At 40.5% G+C, this 19,221-nt stretch overlaps 1 protein-coding gene across 5 annotated transcripts in view; it reads right to left on the minus strand.

Moving 5' to 3' along the window:
• The window catches only part of cacnb3a (calcium channel, voltage-dependent, beta 3a), a 42,973-nt gene extending 24,040 nt beyond the window's left edge, over positions 1-18,933 (minus strand). For 2 of the 5 annotated variants that reach the window (XM_084428155.1, XM_084428156.1), the window contains exons 1-2: positions 18,111-18,933; positions 16,768-16,860 (exon numbers count right to left, since the gene is read on the minus strand). In XM_084428155.1, coding sequence (XP_084284281.1) covers positions 16,768-16,860; positions 18,111-18,191 — 174 coding nt within the window. In that variant the 5' untranslated portion in view covers positions 18,192-18,933. The remainder of the gene's footprint in view (positions 1-16,767; positions 16,861-18,110) is intronic. The other 3 variants (XM_084428157.1, XM_084428153.1, XM_084428154.1) reach the window with 3 other exon arrangements.
• Between the last annotated feature and the right edge of the window lie 288 nt (positions 18,934-19,221).

Consider the following 19,221-nt stretch of genomic DNA (forward strand, 5'->3'; position numbering starts at 1 on the left):
CAGTCCTCTGAAATAAATCAACATACAGCCATTATTGTCAAAATATCTGGCAACAAAAGTGAGTATAACCCTAAGTGAACATGTCAAAACTGTATCCAAAGTGTCAATATATTGTGTGAGCACCATTGTTATCTAGCACTGCCTTAATCCTCCTGGGCACGGAGTTCACCAGAGCTGCACAGGTTGTTGCTGGGATCCTCTTCCACTCCTCCATAATGACATCACGGAGCTGCTGGATGTTAGACACGTGGTTCTTCTCCACCTTCCGCTTGAGGATTCCCCACAGGTGCTCAATAGGGTTCAGGTCTGGAGACATACTTGGCCACTCCATCACCTTCAGCTTCCTCAGCAAGGCAGTCGTCATCTTGGCGGTGTGTTTGGGGTCGTTATCATGCCGTTCAGCCCAGTTTCTGGAGGGAGGGCATCATGTTCTGCTTCAGAATGTCACAGTACATGTTGGAATCCATGTTTCCCTCAATGAAGCGCAGCTCCCCAGTACCAGCAGCACTCATGCAGCCCCAGACCATGATGCTACCACCACCATGCTCGACAGTAGGCAAGACACAGTTTCCTTAGTACTCCTCACCAGGGTATCGCCACACATGCTGGACACCATCTGAGCCAAACAAGTTTATCTTAGTCTCATCAGACCACAGGACATGGTTCCAGTAATTCAAGCTCTTGGACAGGTTGCTTTCAGCAAACTATTTGCGGGCTTTCTTGTGAGCCAGCTTCAGAAGAGGCTTCCTACTTGTTGCAGTGTGCGGCGTATGGTCTGAGCACTGACAAGCTGACCTTCCGCTTCTGCAACATCTAAAGCAATGCTGGCAGCACTCATGCGTCTGTTTTTTGAAGCCAGCTTCTGCACCTGACGCACAGCATGAGGACTCTTTGATTGACCTGTGCAAGGCCTGTTTCGAGTGGAACCCGTCTTGAAAAACCTCTGTGTGAACCTGGCCTGTACTGTAACTCAGTTTCAGGGTGTTACCAGTCTTCTTATAGCCTAGGTCAACTTTGTGGAGAGCAAAAATTCTAATTCTCAAATCCTTAGAGAATTCTTTGCCACGAAGTGCCATGTTGAACATCCAGTGGTCAGTATGAGATAATTTTACTCAAAGCACAAATTTTAACTGCTCTAATACAAGATACACAAATTTGTATGGTCCTTTCAAGCAGACAAAAACATGAACATGATGAATAGGACATGTGGCTTTGCATGGTTAAATGACGTACCGCTATTATCACTTAGGGTGTACTCACTTTTGTTGCCAGCTATTTTGACAATAATGGCTGTATGTTGAGTTATTTTCAGAGGACAGTAAATATATACTGCTATACAAGCAGCACATTGACTACTCTAAAATATATCCAAGTTTCATTTCTATAGTATTGTCCCTTGAGAAGATATACTAAAATGTTTGCTGAAATGTGAGGGGTGATTATATATATACATATATGTATATTAACACACATGGCAGGCACATATCTACATTATGAGTGGAAAAACAATGTAGTGCTCCATAAAGCATCCCAGTGAAAATCAGTGCCCCAGTGTTCTAACATTTTGTTTTAACAATGCCATATTGACGAGGAATGAGGTAAAGCACACACACACACACCCTTATCGACCGTATTCACGACAGCACACAGAAGAAGAAAAAAGGCGAGAAAGTGCAGACATTAGCATATTTAACTCTCTCCAGCTCTGAACAGAAGGCTTGTTTTTGCAGATTCAGCTATTTTATAGTGCGCCGTGTCATCGCCAATGTCTCCGTGTAGCATTCATCCAACATCAGTAATTAATCTTCCTCATAACAAAAACATAATTGAGCACTACTGTGCTGTTCTCTTTTTGCTGAAGGATATTGATTTGATGAAGATATATTGGCTAGCTCACAGAAAACAACACAAAGAAAAGATGTATTGTGTTGTACATTTTAATCAGAGGCGTGCATTCAGTTGCAAAAATTGAGCTCGATTTTTACGCATTCTTGTATGAAAATGCATGTTTTGTGATAGGTTGTTGTGGATGGTGATGTGGTTGCAAGGGTGTTCTGAGTGTTTTAAACACATTGCTTGGATGTTAGGAGTTTTCTAGAGCGTTGTAATCTCCCAGCAAGCAATTTTGCATTTAAAAGACGTCTTAATAGTTGTTTAATAGCTAAATCGTGACTACAGATTGACCATGTCATGAAATGACAAGGATATCTTGTAGATATGACATTGGTAACATGATGGGATATCAACCATCTCATGCGTTACCTGGCCATAAAACTACAATGAATCAGTTTTGACTATAAGTGGGCTACAAATAGCATAGAACATGTCAAAGAAATGAAACCTCGTAATCTCTGTTGACTTTGCTAATATGATGGAATAGCATACATCTCGCAAGTTATTTTGGCAAAAATGACATGTAACCAAACTCAAGTTTATTTTGTCTAGAAGTGGGTTACTCATGGCCGGACCATCGGGTCTATAGTTAACCTAGACGGTGAAATGATGGCAATTGCTTGCTGGGTTGTTGTATATGTAGCTCAAACAGTAGAGCATTGGTGCTTGCAACGTCAAGGACATGGGTTTGATTCCCAGGGAAAGCAAGAACTGAGAACTGATTAGAATGTAAAAATGTGTGCCTTGAAATGCAACGTAAGGCGCTTTGGATAAAAGCGTCTGGCAAATGCATAATTGTAAATGCAGTTGGTGTTTCATTTTGTTCTCAATCACTATCTTATAACTTCTCATTATTGCATCATCATTATACTCGTCTGCTACCATTATGACATCATTGTTTTGGAAATAAATTGATTTGCTTCCTTACAAAAGCCCACATCCACACCCTCTTTTTCCTCAGCTGTGTGCAGATGTTTACCCACACCCCCTTTCTTAGTGAGTCTCTGATGGCAGATGAAGTTGGTTCACACCCACTCCCGCTTTCACTGCAACACCAAATATAGCACACAATCCCCCCACCCCACCCCCCCGGCTTCTCCTTTCCCCTTACAGCACATAGATCATCTCCCTTTCTCTGTGTAATCTCCTCTCTCTCCTCCCTCTCTCTGTGTAATCTCCATAGATTCACTGCATCATGGATATCATTTATCCATCGGACACATTCATATTTTAGCATCAAGATACGCTCGGGGTTATCAAACAATACCACCTCGTTGTGAGGCAGGCAGAAATAAAAGGGAATAATAAGACCTAGATAAGACATAATAGTGTAAAGATAAGCGAATCCCTCCTGCTGCGTGTAAAACCACATTGCCGCCCGTAGGTGGAATGATAAAGGCGATAAAAATTAGAGGAGAAAATGAATGGAAAATTCTGGGCTGGTGGGAGACTATCTTCTGGTTGGTGAGGCCATGGCGATGCTTCCTCCTATATTTGAAACTCAGCCCTGATTCTGTCAGCTCCAAAGAACAGCCTCAAACAAAGCGAGCAGTACACATGGGAGGGAGGAGAGGAAGACAGGGAAAGAGAGAGAGAGCGAGAGAGAGAGAGAGACAGGTATGGGAAGAGATACAGAGACCAACGTGACCAAAAGTCCCATGAAAAAAGGACATGTCTCTTGAGATGCTCACATTCAACCCAAACAACAACTGTACTGTCTCTCAAATACAAATTAAGCTGAGTAATATTTTCCATCTAAATGTCTTTGGTTGAAACATTCAATGTTAAAATGGTTTTAAACAACTCGCTTCACTAGATGGTGTTGGTTTTATGCTTAAAGCAAACAAACAAACAAAAAGGGTAAAATAAGAATCATTCAAGGTATATTCAAGATATAGCTAAAGACCTGTTCACACCAAGAACAATAACTATAATGATGAAATTAGCATCCAAATCAATGCACAATAACCATTGGCGGGGGGTGAACCAACTCTAGGGTAAGGCTGAGGAGAACATTTTTAAAAACATATTTAAATAGAATGTCATGAAACCTAATCATCCCAGCATAAACGCTCCCATTTTATGCGTGATTTGGCATGGCAGCCAATTCTTAAAATAAATAACCATTGCCTTAACTAATGCAGCAAAACAAAAGTTTTAGTCAAATTCTTAATGTCGCCTAGAAAGAGCGTGAGTGGATTCTAACTTAAACACCTCTGATTGGCCATTGCGTTCAAGAAATCAACAGATACGTTTGTGATTGGCTACACTGCTCAGTAATGCAAAAACACGCTGTAAATAGAAACCTTTGACGCTCTCAAGAGCACTCTCTTTCACCAATATGCTACTTTTATGGAGAAAACTTATCCTAGACCAGCCGTTATGGGCGGCTTTTCCCTCAAAAACAATCAGAAGCACCGGTAGTCAGCGGTTTGAGTGAGAAAATTCCATGCTAGTCTCAAGTCCGGGGCCAGGGGAAGGCTAAGCCTTGCCCAGCCTTACACATGCTCTGCCTATGATAATAACGCTCTGTTTATTACAAGCATGTACTGTAGTTTTGCCAACTGCTGCTTTAAATGCTCAAGCTATTTAAATGTGGGTGGATTCTGATTGGCTGTCAATGTTTTCATCAGTCATTATCTGAAAAAAATATCGTTACTGTTATAGTTGTGATGTGGACTTCCCTATGCTCATAAAATTAGAATGATTATTAAAAAGTTATAGTTACTGTTCGTGGTGTAAACTGCCCTTAAGTATCCAAAACATAATATAATCAAGTAAATTCATCTTGTTTTGAGATTTTTTTTTTTTGACTAGACAGAAGACTAATATTCTGATTATGAAAATAATTTTTGCAGTGTTTTCCAATTGAGGACATCCCTGGATGTCCCCAAAGAATGGTTTTATTTAGCTCACTTCTGGGAATAAATTTGTCCCCAAACTATGACTAAACACACAGACACACACACCATCTGTAGGTAGCTCTGCAGTAGAGATGTAACATAACAGGCCGAGTGAGAGCGAATGATCTTTGCTGTAACATCACATACTGATTTTGATGTTTTCTACGGCAGCATCACTTTTAATATCATATACTATATATTAGGCAAAGTAATAGGATTTGAACAAACTCCTAATCCTACATTTTATAATTTGTGAGTCACCATGAAATCAAAATTGACTATTCTTTTTTTAATGGAATATTGCAGTGTTTATTGTAAATTATTTATACATACTATATATATAAGAAAATACAATTACAACTTTCCGTTTCAAGTGACTTATCCATCACTGCTATGGATATGACATGTGATATGATTTTTTTTTTTTTAAGAAAAATAATTATTTAGTCATGTTTTACCTATTGGGTGTCACAATTTTAAAGACCCTATGGAATTTGAAAATGTTTGGAATGTTACAATTTTGTAACGGAGGAAAATGATGCGGTAAAACGCAACATGTGGGACAAGGATAAATATTATGGTTTTGCTGACTGAAAATAATGATGGGAGGAAGACAAATGATGCAGGATCCAAATAACATTAAAGTTTACTGGAGTAACACATACAGCGTGACCACATTCATTACCTGACAAAGGATGAACAGAGCGGGGAGTATAAATACACAGAGTGAGGAGGGAGCTAAACAGGCACAGGTGGAGGAAGGTAAATTAATAAGGGAGTAACGAGAACAGGTGCAGACAATACATGACATCATGGTGACAATAATATTGTAATATTGTTATATTGCAAGGAACTGATCTTACTGATGTAGATTCTACCGCAAAATGATGCACTACATGCATACTGCTGATATTTGCCATATCGCTCCATGTTATCGACCAGGTAGAAAAATTATCCAAACCTACTAAAGATTGATTCACAAATAACCTGCTATAAAAAGTCTCTAAAGCCACCAGGGCCGAGCATCTCCACAAACTCATAGAAAATAACAATGCAAGGTTTTTATTTAGTACAGTGGCAAGATTAACAAATAAACAGACGTCACCTTAACTGAATATTCCAACACAGTTTAGTAGTAATGACTTTATGAATTTTCTTCACTGAGAAAATCAAAAGCATCAGAAATACAACTGTAAACCTCTGACAGCATTTTATGATTCAGCCTCAAGAACAATTGCAGTGCTTTACAACTATAGGACAGGAAGAGCTAAATAAATCATTTGCATCTAAACAAACAACATGTTTATTAGATCCAATACCCACTAAATTACTGAAAGAGTTGTTGTAGCAGAAGAGCCTCCTCTCAATATTATGAACTCGTCTCTCTCTCTCTAGGTCATGTCCCAAGACCCTTCAAGCTGGCAGTTATTAAGCCTCTCATTAAGAAACCACAACTAGGTCCAAATGAATTGTAAAATTACAGACCCATTTCTTCCATTTATGTCTAAAATATTAGAAAAAGTTGTCCACTCAATTGTGCTAATCCTTGCAAAAAAAAAAAATACATAAAAAAAATATATATATGAAGACTTCAGATGCAAAAGCCTCTAAGTGCCGTATGAAATTTTCTTCTAAAATTATCATTTTTATCAAGCTTGTATGTTTATGTTCAGTTATTTCACTTTAATGGCAATGGAAATTACCTATTAATTGTCATTAAAGTGAAATTACTGAACCTAAATATATGAGCTTGATAAAAATGCTCATTTTAGAAGAAAATTTCAGATGGCACTTAGAGGCTTTTGCATCTGAAGTCTTCATATATATATATATATATATATATATATATTTATGAAAATTTTCAGTAAGGATTCAGGCCCCATCATAGCACAGAAACTGTGCTCGTTTTAATTACAAATAATTTACTTCTTGCTTCTGGCCAAAGCTGTATCTCAATACTAGTTTTACTTGATCTTAGTGCTGCATTCAACACTATACAGTAGATCATAAAATACTCTTAGATCAACTACAAAATTACACCGCTTTTCAGGGACAGGCAGTTTAGATAGTACCTATCTGCTATATGACCGTTACCATTTTGTTTATATAAACAGGGAATTATCCAGGTTAATGTCAGTAAATTATGGAGTGCCGCAAGGGTCAGTGTTAGGCCCCCTGCTATTTTTCATATAATGAATACATGATGTTAGCAAACTGCATGATTTGTATTATCTTAGAACTGTACGTTTTCTGTAAAGCTGCTTTGAAACAACATGGATTGTGAAAAGCGCTATACAAATAAATGTGAATTGAAATCTTAATTAAATATACTACAATGAATATCAATTGTATTCCCAACCAAAATATTGGATACAGTTGAGAAGTTTGAGGTGGGACTAGCTACTTTTTCATGCTAAGTTAATTGTGTGTTGGATTATAGTTTATGTCTCTAGTTCTTCTCACAACAAAACAACATGGAATTTATGCCTCTAATGCTTTAAAAATGTAATAGCACACCAAAGTGTATTGTATTCATGGAATGTGTCAGCAACAAAAACATAAGCTGACAAAGGGCTATTGAGTTCTTGGGGACTGCAAACATGTAGAGCAATAGAAAAATGCATGGGACAAACTCTTTGTTTACTAAGGAGAGAAGAAGGCAGACACAGGAATGAAGCACCCATATCTACACATTACCATCCCTGTGTTTATGGCCTGTGCGTGGCACAAGCGGGAAAAGTGCTCCTGCTAAGTGATCCTTAATGATGTTATGGCCGTTTGTGAACTGTCAGAGCGGCCATTTTCCATCCATTATTAATGCGATGGATTTCACCACTGCTCTCAGTGCTACACACCCTGCAATAATATCTGAGCTTTCCTTCACATTGTATAAAAACGCCATCATCATCAGGATTTTCTCTCAAAAGTGAGCAGGAGGAAGAATTGAAATGAGTGTGAATGCTGTAGGCCTAAGTCTTTGTGTCTGTCTGATATAAAGATGGTTCTTCAGTCTAAATTTTACGGAGAGAAAATAAAACGTGTTGGCTAGTTAGCTGGTAACTTTTTTTTATAAATTGCTACACAATTGAAGACGATTCAAATGATATTCAAATGATATTATGTTATTGTCATACTTTTACTGTAACTTCCAAAAAAGTAGTCACACTGTGCAAAAATAAAACTACATCAGTTCTTTGTGACAGGTGTTGTTTCACCAAGAGAAGACAAAAACAAATAGTCAAACAGTGGTGGACAGTAACAAATTATTTGTACTTTTACTTTACTAGATTCAAAAGCATAATATCATAATTCTACATTTCATAAAAAGACGTCCTCTTCATTTTGAACTTAAAGCTACAATATGCAATAATTTTTTGCCGCTAGAGGGCGCTACATTCCAAACAACAACAACGGCGTAGCTTGATGACGATGTGAAGGAGCATGGAATGATGGGAACTGTCGTTTTAAACTCCACCGTGGACGTAAATCAGTCAGACGGGAATCGAAAAATCATTTTCATGGATGAGGCTAAGTTCTTTTTTTATAATGACATGCTTTTTGTGGCGAGGGGGCGTGGTTCAGCGCGGTCTGTAATGGGAGAGAGAAGAGACGAGTAGGTCAAGTGCAAATGACGAACACCTGTGTCTTATTGCTGTGATCCGCGTGGAGAGACCGCTTATAAGCCGCGCGCTGGAACGAGAGAGAGACTGAAGAGAAAATTGGACGCAGAGAAAGAAAACCGGTGGATCCGAGCTCTCATTTTTGAACTGTTTTGAGCCGTCGCGGTTGCCACGGTGAATGCGCGTTGTGCACGACTTTTGTTTGTTTTCTATTATTTTAATAAAGTACGAGTCCCAGTCACGCCGATCCCTGTCTTCTTCCTTCCTGACTCTTGAACCTCATCACACTTTTATTTCATTAAAATGAATTAACCGCAAGAAAAGTAAGGTTTAATACTAAATTGGTTATCATAGATGTTACTGTATATGTCGAATTCATTGTTGTGATAGCACTGCGCAGTTTTAAGTGTTCTAAACAATTGTTGTAAAAGTACATTCGAACATACCCACATCATTTGCCAAAATACTGATTAATCTTTATGTATAACACATGCTATATTTATTTACATGGCCATAAACACCAGACGTGATAAACAATGTCAATAAACTAAACACAAATCTAAAGCAATAATACTTCCCTTACATAAACATAACTATTACCGAATGCTACATTTGGAAAATATAAAAATTAAGCATGCTTTGTCGACAGAACCAGCTGCAATCGGTAAAGAATAATTGTGTTCCATAACGACTGCAAGAAACAAGCTAACGTTTGTTGCTTGATAGACGCTACAACTACAACTTCCGCATTTGTCCAGGACTCCACGCAGTACGAGCGGAAACCGAGGGTAACGCGGATATGACGCAATTGACTGGCGACTCCCAGCTCCCCCCTGCTCTAACGCCCCGTTTCCTTGGTTAAAATTGCACTTTTCTCACGATTTAAAAATAGTTGGAAACATTTGGGATATTGTAAGTAATCAACTTAACAAAATATATAACACTGGCCTTGAGATTATGGGATCTTTTAATGCAAAATTCTTGCATATTGTACCTTTAAGAAACCGTCACCCGCTCAGAGACACGATAGTGGTGTCCGAACACACTGAACGATTCATTTGTGAATTGGACCGATCCGATTGCATCTGTTTTTGAGTCAACAACTCACTGGTTCATAATGATCTGTCAGAGCGAGTCTCCAGTTTACGATTCACTGAATTCACAAATCTGACCCAAAACGAGCCAAGAACGGGGATACCTGGAGCAACTGAAGGTGCGAATAGTTAGTTACTAATGCTGAACTTTAGGATTTATTGTAAATGTAAATCATATTTAGGTCATGACTGTTAGTTGTCTGTGAACTAAATCTGCTTAAAAGGGTGAGCTGTTTAAGCACGAAATGCTTGAATGTGGACATGTCCATACTTGTGAAGCCTATTACCATCTGAACGGGGTTGGTTTTAGGTAAAAACTAAACATAACATTAAAACAATGCAAATTAATGCTCATGCATCTTCCCCGAAGCCATTGCAGTATCAAATTATATAAAACTTGTATGTTTGCATAGCGTTCTTTTTCAAATCTTAACACATTTTGCCCTATGTGACGTCTGTTTTATATTGAATGTTTATATATCAACAACACACATTTAGTTTTTCTTCATTTCTTGGTACTATATAGGATGTTTTGTTATTTTCACTTGTACACTTGAATTATCAGAAATTACCAGTAGGGTAGCTATCAGTAGGCTATATGACAAGTTTTGGTAATACAATAAAACATTTTTTATGTATAAATAATCGTCCTTGTTGACTAGTGCTAGCTAGGAGCCAAGTGTGAAAACACTCTCCCTCCTTTAGTGGACTTAGATATCCTAGGTACTACCAAAATATCAAAGTTTTACGACCTTAAAGAGTGTAGCACAATAGAAGATCGGTTAAATACACCGGAGCTGCTAAACCATTTAAGGCCTTATAGGGCAGTTGCAGTTCTTTGTAATCAAATGGAACCTAATAGATATCTGCACTTTTACTCAATTACTTGATTTGTGTGCTTTGTCCACCTCTGTAGTAAAATAATATAATCATCATATACATTTGAAAAATTAATACAAAATACATTTTTATGGCTGATAAGCAATATTTATGGCAACGAAAGTGATTTTTCTCAATTCAGTCAACACTGGCAGATGTGGAAAAATGTTACTTTTAGACCCTCTTTTGCCCTGGATAAAGGATCCTAAAAGAGAAAAATGTTCTAAGTCAAACTGGAAATAACTAAAAACATCCTACTCCTGTTTAAAACATGAAGTCTTTTATGGAAACAATATTGCATGTTCCTTTCATATCAGCACACAGAAATTAAAATCACAACAAGCACACTTAAACAAGGAACACTGCTCAACATTATCCATAACAAATCCACTTTCACATTATTAAATCATCAGTGAATAGTCAGACCGTAATTAATAGTAATTGATGAGTATGTTCTTCAAACACGGAATACCGGATCACCTGATTTGATGAAAAAAGAAAAGAAAAGTTTACCTTGACTAGATGTTAGACATACTGTCTATATATATGAATGTCTTTCCATCAGCAGCTCACACACACAGGCTGCTCTGCTGTACGTACACACTCACAATCTGTTACTCTGACCTTCATTGCCATCATGACATCACAGATCATGACATCACAGATCCCGCCCCCTCATTCATGCTAATGACAACACATCATCAACCTTCTCTCATGTGTGTTTGTGTATGTGTCCAGTCAACTAGACTCCACAATAGATCCATCTATTCTGAATCAAGCCATGGTCATGCATCAAGTGCATTTTAAATCATTGTTTTAATAATCTTGTGTCGTGCTTTATAGGAGTATACTTATTTTGATGTGTTATCTAACAATGTCTTTGTCTTACAGGAATAGTGGGAATGCTGGAGGGACACAAGCTGGAGAACAGACATGGGAACAAGGAATATATGAACTTGGAGGAATTGCAGGAGGTAAATTGCTTAGGTGTGTAGTCAGGTAAGTAATCCGTAGTTCAAGGCGTTGACCAGACCAATGACTGAGGCTGAGGTGTGTGCTTAAATACTGTGGTGATGAGTGTGCTGATCAGGTGCAGATGCAGATTATGGCTGAGTGAGGGAGGGTGTGCAGTAGTGAGGGAGGACCAGTGCACTTGTGACAGAACCCCCCTGGGTTGAGCTCTGGGGCTGGAGTGGACTCTGGTCTGGGCTCTGGGGCTTGAGCGAACTCTGGGCTGGGCTCTGGGGCTGGAGAGGACTCTGGGCTTGGCTCGTGGGCAGAAGAGGACTCTGGGCTGGGCTCGTGGGCTGGAGAGGACTCTGGGCTGGGCTTGTGGGCTGGAGAGGACTCTGGGCTGGGCTCTGGGACTGGAGAGGACTCTGGGCTGGGCTCTGGGGCTGGAGCGGACTCTGGGCTGGGCTCTGGGCTGGGCTCTGGGGCTGGAGCGGACTCTGGGCTGGGCTCTGGGGCTGGAGCGGACTCTGGGCTGGGCTTGTAGGCTGGAGGGGACTCTGGGCTGGGCTCTGGGGCTGGCGAGGACTCTGGGCTGGGCTCTGGGGCTGGGCTCATGGGCTAGAGAGGACTCTGGGCTGGGCTCTGGGACTGGAGAGGACTCTGGGCTGGGCTCTGGGACTGGAGCGGATTCTGGTCTGGGCTCGTGGGCTGGAGAGGACTCTGTGCTGGGCTCATGGGCTAGAGAGGACTCTGGGCTGGGCTCTGGGACTGGAGAGGACTCTGGGCTGGGCTCTGGGGCTGGAGCGGACTCTGGGCTGGGCTCTGGGCTGGGCTCTGGGGCTGGAGCGGACTCTGGGCTGGGCTCTGGGCTGGGCTCTGGGGCTGGAGCGGACTCTGGGCTGGGCTTGTAGGCTGGAGGGGACTCTGGGCTGGGCTCTGGGGCTGGCGAGGACTCTGGGCTGGGCTCTGGGGCTGGGCTCATGGGCTAGAGAGGACTCTGGGCTGGGCTCTGGGACTGGAGAGGACTCTGGGCTGGGCTCTGGGACTGGAGCGGATTCTGGTCTGGGCTCGTGGGCTGGAGAGGACTCTGTGCTGGGCTCATGGGCTAGAGAGGACTCTGGGCTGGGCTCTGGGACTGGAGAGGACTCTGGGCTGGGCTAATGGGCTGGAGCGGACTCTCAAATTGTGAAGGTAGTATTGGAGAAGTGTGCTAATATTGTTCCAAGCAATCAGATAATGATCTACACCTAGTTCATATTTTGAATTCACACATTAAAACGGACCAGCAGAAATATAACGGCACGTTTCTATTATCTGTATTTACCTGCACCACAAAAAAAACCTGATTTCCACTCTGTGTCCAAACTGGGTTACCTGAGAGTGGTTGAGAGTTTGTTATGCAATGTCTGTTTAGCAAGGTGTCAGAAAGATAATCACTACATAGCATCGCACTCAATGCCTTCTCTTCCCAGAGTGTCCTGAAGTGCTCTGGAGTGGGAGGGGCTGAAGGATGCATGGACGTGCATGTTATGTAAGCCTTTAGATCAAGAGTCCTCTTTCACAGAAAAGTAGCTACTGTGGTGGTACAGTGGTACAGTAATGTTATCAGATGGTAATACTATGGTACTTTGATGTATACTGCAGTAAAAAAAACGAGTACCATCATATTTCCAAAAAATAAAATGTTACTATCATGATATTTGTCCAAAATGATACATAATACCATAGCGAATGCTAGAAGTAGGATGTAGCTAGAATCTTGTAAATATTCTTCATCTTTATGTCTGCTGCATCAAGACTCCTAAACGTTTTCTCAGAGTGGATGAAGCGAGCAGAGAAGGAGGAATGATACGATGCACAGAAATGATCAAATGCAAGGAAACCAGAGAGAGACAGAGAGAGAGTCACTGTTGTATATTATAAGGCTTATACCCGGAGATCTTTAAGGCTATATACGCTTTTAATCAATATCAATTTCCATGCAAAAATGAACACCCCTAGAAGCTGCCACAAGTCCACATTTAAGAGACGGTTCATGTAGGGTACGTTTCCATACAGTAAGAAAGCAGATGGGATGGGATTGGGTCTTGAAATAGATCCTCTCAACAGCAGCAGGTAAATGCCACTGTTTCTCCTGCAGAGATGAGTCACTATCCAGCAAGACAACCCCACCCGAGTCAAAGAAAAGATTTGTTTCAAACATGTATGAATCTTCTATGGAACACAAAAGAAGATATTTTGAAGAATGTTAGTAACCAAACAGTTGATGGACTCCACTGACTTCCATAGTATGAAAATAGTAAATAGTAAAAAAAAATACTATGGGGCCCATCAACTGTTTGGTTACTGACATTCTTCGAAATATCTTCTTTTGTGTTTAACAGAAGAAATACAATTCATACTGGTTTGGAACAACTTAAGGGAGAGTAAATGATGACAGAATTTTCATATTTGGGTCAACTATGACTTTAAGTAAAGCATCCATTTATCAAATGCAGCACATTCACCACTGTCTTTAACACCCCTAGAAGCTGCCACGAGTCCACATATAAGAGACGGTTCATTTAAGGATTTAAGTGCGTAAGGATTCAATGATGTACGTCACAGATGCTTTTTTCAGGTACGGCATCACGGCACAAGTTTTATGAACAAAGAAAGAGCATGAGGATGTAACATTCACCAGAAGGCTCCACTCCGAATGAGCTCCATTAATATTTTATTATTTTACTATTTTAAGAACTGATATTTTGAGAGAAAATTGAAACTGCCACGACCTCCTGGTCATGAAAATTAACAACCCGCTCAATATGCCCCCTCTTCTTTCCACACACACACATAAACTCTCTGCTGCATGGCAGATGGATGCCCGAATAGTCAATGTCCCCATTAATGCCATTTAAACCTTGTCTGTAAACTTCTGAACAGAAGAATTTGGAGTAGGTATCTAAGGGTGTCACTCTTGATAGGCTGAATATAAAGACAAATGAGCTTATATGGTGTGAGCAGAACAAACCGAAGAATTTGGGTCACTCATTACAGAGGAAATTAATTGATGTAACGAGGCTGACATAGATGTTGAAGTGTGCCATGGAGAAATTCAGTGCGCTTGTCATAACCTATTTTTCCTTTTGGTGTTTTCAAAAGATTCTCTTAAATAATACATGAAGACGTTGCAGTAGAGTAATGGAACTGCCTCCATCTAGTGGCCACGTCTTGAATTACAGCATAAATGAAACCTATGGCTATAATCAGCTCTTACACATAACACATTACACAAGCTGTTTAGACATGTCAAACTGAATAAATCAAAAGGGAATTCAAGGACACATCCGGAAATTCAAATACAAGTGTCCTTGTTACACGTTACATGTACTTACTGTTGTAATAACAGTAAAATACACATCATTACATGCAATTAACCTTAAAACAAACCATAATCCTCCTAACCATAGTAAGTACATTACTTCATATTATTTATATTATTCCTCATTACTGAAATGTATAATTACACTGTAACAAGGACACTTTAAAATTTAAAGTGTAACCAGATATTTTTACAAAGACTCTTTCTAAATGTCTATTGAAGCAAATTGCAATAGTTTGTAATATTTTGACTGAGTAGGAAAATTTAACAGTTTTAAAATTATTTGACCTGGCAAAACCTCTCATAACCTTTTATTAAAGATGAAATACAGCATACACTGTCATGAACTGTGTGTTTAGTTTTACTCTCATGGAGATTTAGTTTGTTATCAGTTTCCTGTTTCCTTTGTTCCTAATGTCACGCGCGTCGTCAGTTTCCATGGACACTCATTAATCATCACAGCTGTTAGTCATCGTCTCATTATCACTGTGTTTAAGTTCTTATTTGTGCTCATGCTGGACGCTGGCCGGTACATCTTTCGGATCTTCTTTTCCTAGCGCTGCCCTGGTATGAGAAGTCCCAAGCTTTGCTTCGGCGTGTCAACCAATCAGCTCCACCCTGGCTGTTTTCCTCATAGGCTCCACCTGGGACCGTCATCCCTTTGGCTCTACCGGGCTCCATCGTCCCACTGGCTCCGTCCTGGTCAGTCAACGCTCCATCATTGCCATGGTCTTCTGAGCTGTCTGCTGTGCTCCATCCCTCCACCCCTACGGCTCCGTCGGGCTCCTCTATCCCTCAGGCTTTACTGGAGTCCTCACTCACACCGGCGTCGCCTCAGTCCTTCGGCCCCTTGGTTTCACCTCGACCACTCATCGCCAGGACTTTGCCTTGGTCTCCCAGTCCATCGATGTCACCAGGCCTCTCGGCCCATCCGGACGTCGCCTAGGCCTCACCATCTCCCTGCGTCACCACAGTCTGTCTGGCTTGAAGGACCACCCTGGCCCCTCCCTCCATCACTGCCGCTGTGGGCCGCCTCCATCATGGCTGTCTCCTGGGTCGCTCTGGGATCGCATCAGCCATCCATGGGCCCTTCCACTGTCATCTCCTCCATGGCTCCTCCCATCATCTTCATGGTTCCTCCCACCGTCAACTCCTCCATGGTTCTTCCCATCAGCTCCTACATGTCTCTTTCTGCCATCTGCTCCGCCCTGGTCCCTCCAATCTGCCAGCCTATGGCTTTCCAGCGCCTCGCCGGTCCCTCGTCCACCACCTGAACCTCCACCCTTCTTCCATTCGAGCTATCCATCACGGCTCGAGGCTGCACCTTTCCGGGAGGTGGCGTTCTCTCATGAACAGTGCATTTAGTTTTAATCTTATGGACTTTTATTTTGTTATCGTTAGTTTCCTGTTTCCTTTGTTTCTACTTTCCCGCCAGTCATCAGTTTCCATGAACACTTATTAATCATCACAGCTGTTTGTCATTGTCTCATTATCACTGTGTATTTAAGTTCCCCTTTGTGCTCACTTCAGTTGTTCGGTATTGTCGTGTCTTACATGCTGTCACGATACCTGTTCTTCATCTGTGGATAACTTGAGTTTGTTTTATATTAAATACCTTTGTTTTGGAACCTTTTGAATCTTCATCTTTATCATCTCCACCTTAACTTTACAACTTTGTCTAATGCCAACTGATTGTTCAATTAAATGTCAGACAAGTCAAACTCCATGGACATGAATAGAAGGTAAAGTGATAATGTATTGACGCATCAAGTGTCAATATCTGAACCGAATTGTAACCTTCATGCTCTAATTTTGTTTTTAATTTATTTGAAGGCAAAAACAAACATTTTGTAAAGTTCATCGGTTTGAAACCAAAATTTCAGCCTCTATTAAGTCACTTCCCCTGGTCACACTATACAACCTCTGTAAAGCAGTGAAGCAGTGATGCACATACAGTACAGTGACCAATCAAACAACCCCACATGAATACATAATGACAGAAACAATACGCTGGCATCTGTATGAATATGGATGCTCTGATTGATTAAGCAGAATCTTACCTGTCGTTTGATGAAGCTGGAGGTGGTGTCAGACGAGGTGCTGCCATCTGAGCGTTTAAAACGACCCTTGCGCTTTGGCAACTTTCGTGGTAGCTATATGGAGACAACCACATCAACACAAACAGTCACCCGGTTACAGTAACATCAGACACAAGATGCCTTGTCTGCACTTCATAAAACAGGTGCTGTTTTATCTTGTCTCACTCTTCAGAAAATCTTTTTACTAAACCACTCAATTCATAAGGATTAGTTTTACGATCTCTTTAAAAAATAAACTTTTTGAAAAGTCAAAGTGTCAGTTGCCCCCAAAACTACTCTACATTTACCCTACAGATACATTATCTTTCTTGTTCTTTTTTTTAATATATATATTAGACAATATTTCTGTAAATTTAACCCGATCACACGAGAAACGTAGCTACGAGGTGGCGATTTTATATGAATTCATACACTGTCATCGAATGAAAACATGATTTTTAGAGAGAAAAAAAAAGTAAGCATGAAGGTCCACTCCTAAACAGGTTACGGGGTGTAAACAGATTGTACACAAAATGTACAAATGAGGTCGCACGAATTCAGACAAATTAGCCACCAATTCGCCAAAACGTTGCGAAATTGCCTTGAAATTGTATTGGAAAATCCAGGTTAAGATGGTAGTTGTGTTTGGAAAATGGTCTAAGATGGTCATTATTTGATACAAGCTGGTTAGCTGACTGAACAGACACCATTTCCCCAAAATTCTCTTGACTCCAGAATGACCAGTATTGTTTCTGGTTCAAGATGGTATACCATAATGACTATTTTGGACTAATAACCAACTTAGACCTAGAAACAATAATGTTCAAAAACACAACTACAAGCTTGGTATTTGAAACAGGGATAGGACAGGTGACCATGGGACTTAAGTTGGCTACAGGTGAGACCCGACCCCATGACATGACTAGTAAGGGTTATCCATTTTAATGCCGTTTATACGTACCAATCATTAGAAACTGAAAGAGAAAAGTGTTTGAACTGTAAACACTATGCCTACAGATGACTGGCCTTAAGGACGAGGCCTTGGTTGCGGAGTGAAATCTCAGGGCGGAGGAAAAACAGGAATTAGGAGTTTCGCGGATGGTGGAGGAGCATCAAACATCTTATCAACATCTCGCCTCCGCTCATTAAAAACAACTGCGCGTGTCTGATTAAAATCGCGATAAAAGGCTATATTACACGGGCAGATTGTGTAGCTGTAGCGCTCTGCGGATATATGAAGGCTTCAATGCACGACAGCTCAACAACAAGTAGCCAAAAATTAACCATTTACGAGAACATATACAAATCCCCCCCAAAAGTCTTACCTGGAAATAGTGCGACTGAGAAGCGCTTTCTACACCAGACAGAGGGTCTGCGGAAGATTTGGACATCTTTACTTGCACCATCTATTTGAGAGCGCAGGGAGGCGGATGCATGCATGCATTGGTGCTTACTGGAAGAAACGGCGATACGAAATTCATATGCCTGCCGAGGAAGAGAGTATCACGAGTGAACAGTGACGCCTCTATTTGAGCGGTATACGCAGAGATCCTAAGATATATTCCCTCGCGCGGGTTATCATAAGCTAAGACAGTAATACAGGTGTACAAATGCAATGTGTCTGTTTCTTGTGCATGCGCCTTTTGTAATGATGTGTCTCTGTCTCGCGCGCTACCGTGTGTGCTGCGTTCTCTCTCTCCCTCCCTCTCCCACTCTTTCCCCAGAGCATGCTATATTTGCCTCACTTGTACAGTACATGCATTGAGATTGCTTCCTTCCTTCCAGCAAGACAAATTTCCAACCCAAAACTCATTAGATAAAATAGTTTTTTTTTTTTTTTTTTTTTTTAAAGAACGTAACAGGTGCATTGGAATACTGTTTAATATTCTAATCTTGTGCATATCTGAGATTTCTCAAATAAGTATACCGCAGTGTTTTATTACAACTTGTCAGGTAATTTAAAGATGATGAAACGATGTTTTAAAGTGAACAATGCCATATATGTTTTAAAGAAATTACACTTCTTTCTTTGACAGCCCTATAGGCTCTGTAAATAGAATTTCAAGATCTTTCATTTAAGTTCGTGTTTTTGTTAATGCTAATTTTCTAATGAAAAGGTAAAAAAAAAACAAAAAAAAAACAGCTGCATCCCGTAGTAGCCTACACACAACCCCTCATGTCATTCCCGAACCCTCTTGCATCATTGAGAATGAGATTTGAAAGCTGCAGATGAGCGAAAAATGTACATATCATCCATATTGCCAACAATATAGCCTAAAGTTGACACTAACGATTACTTCTGTGAAGAAGTAAACTACAATGCCATCTGCTGGCACTTTGGAGCATATAGGCTATAATTTAGATAAGGGTAAGTGTACGTTTTATGGTTTCCCCTGGTAACATTTTTTCTCAATCGATTTGACACATTTGTCCAAA

The sequence above is a fragment of the Rutilus rutilus genome (genome assembly GCF_951802725.1).
Source record: "Rutilus rutilus genome assembly, chromosome: 13".
Classification (NCBI taxonomy): Eukaryota; Metazoa; Chordata; class Actinopteri; order Cypriniformes; family Leuciscidae; genus Rutilus; species Rutilus rutilus.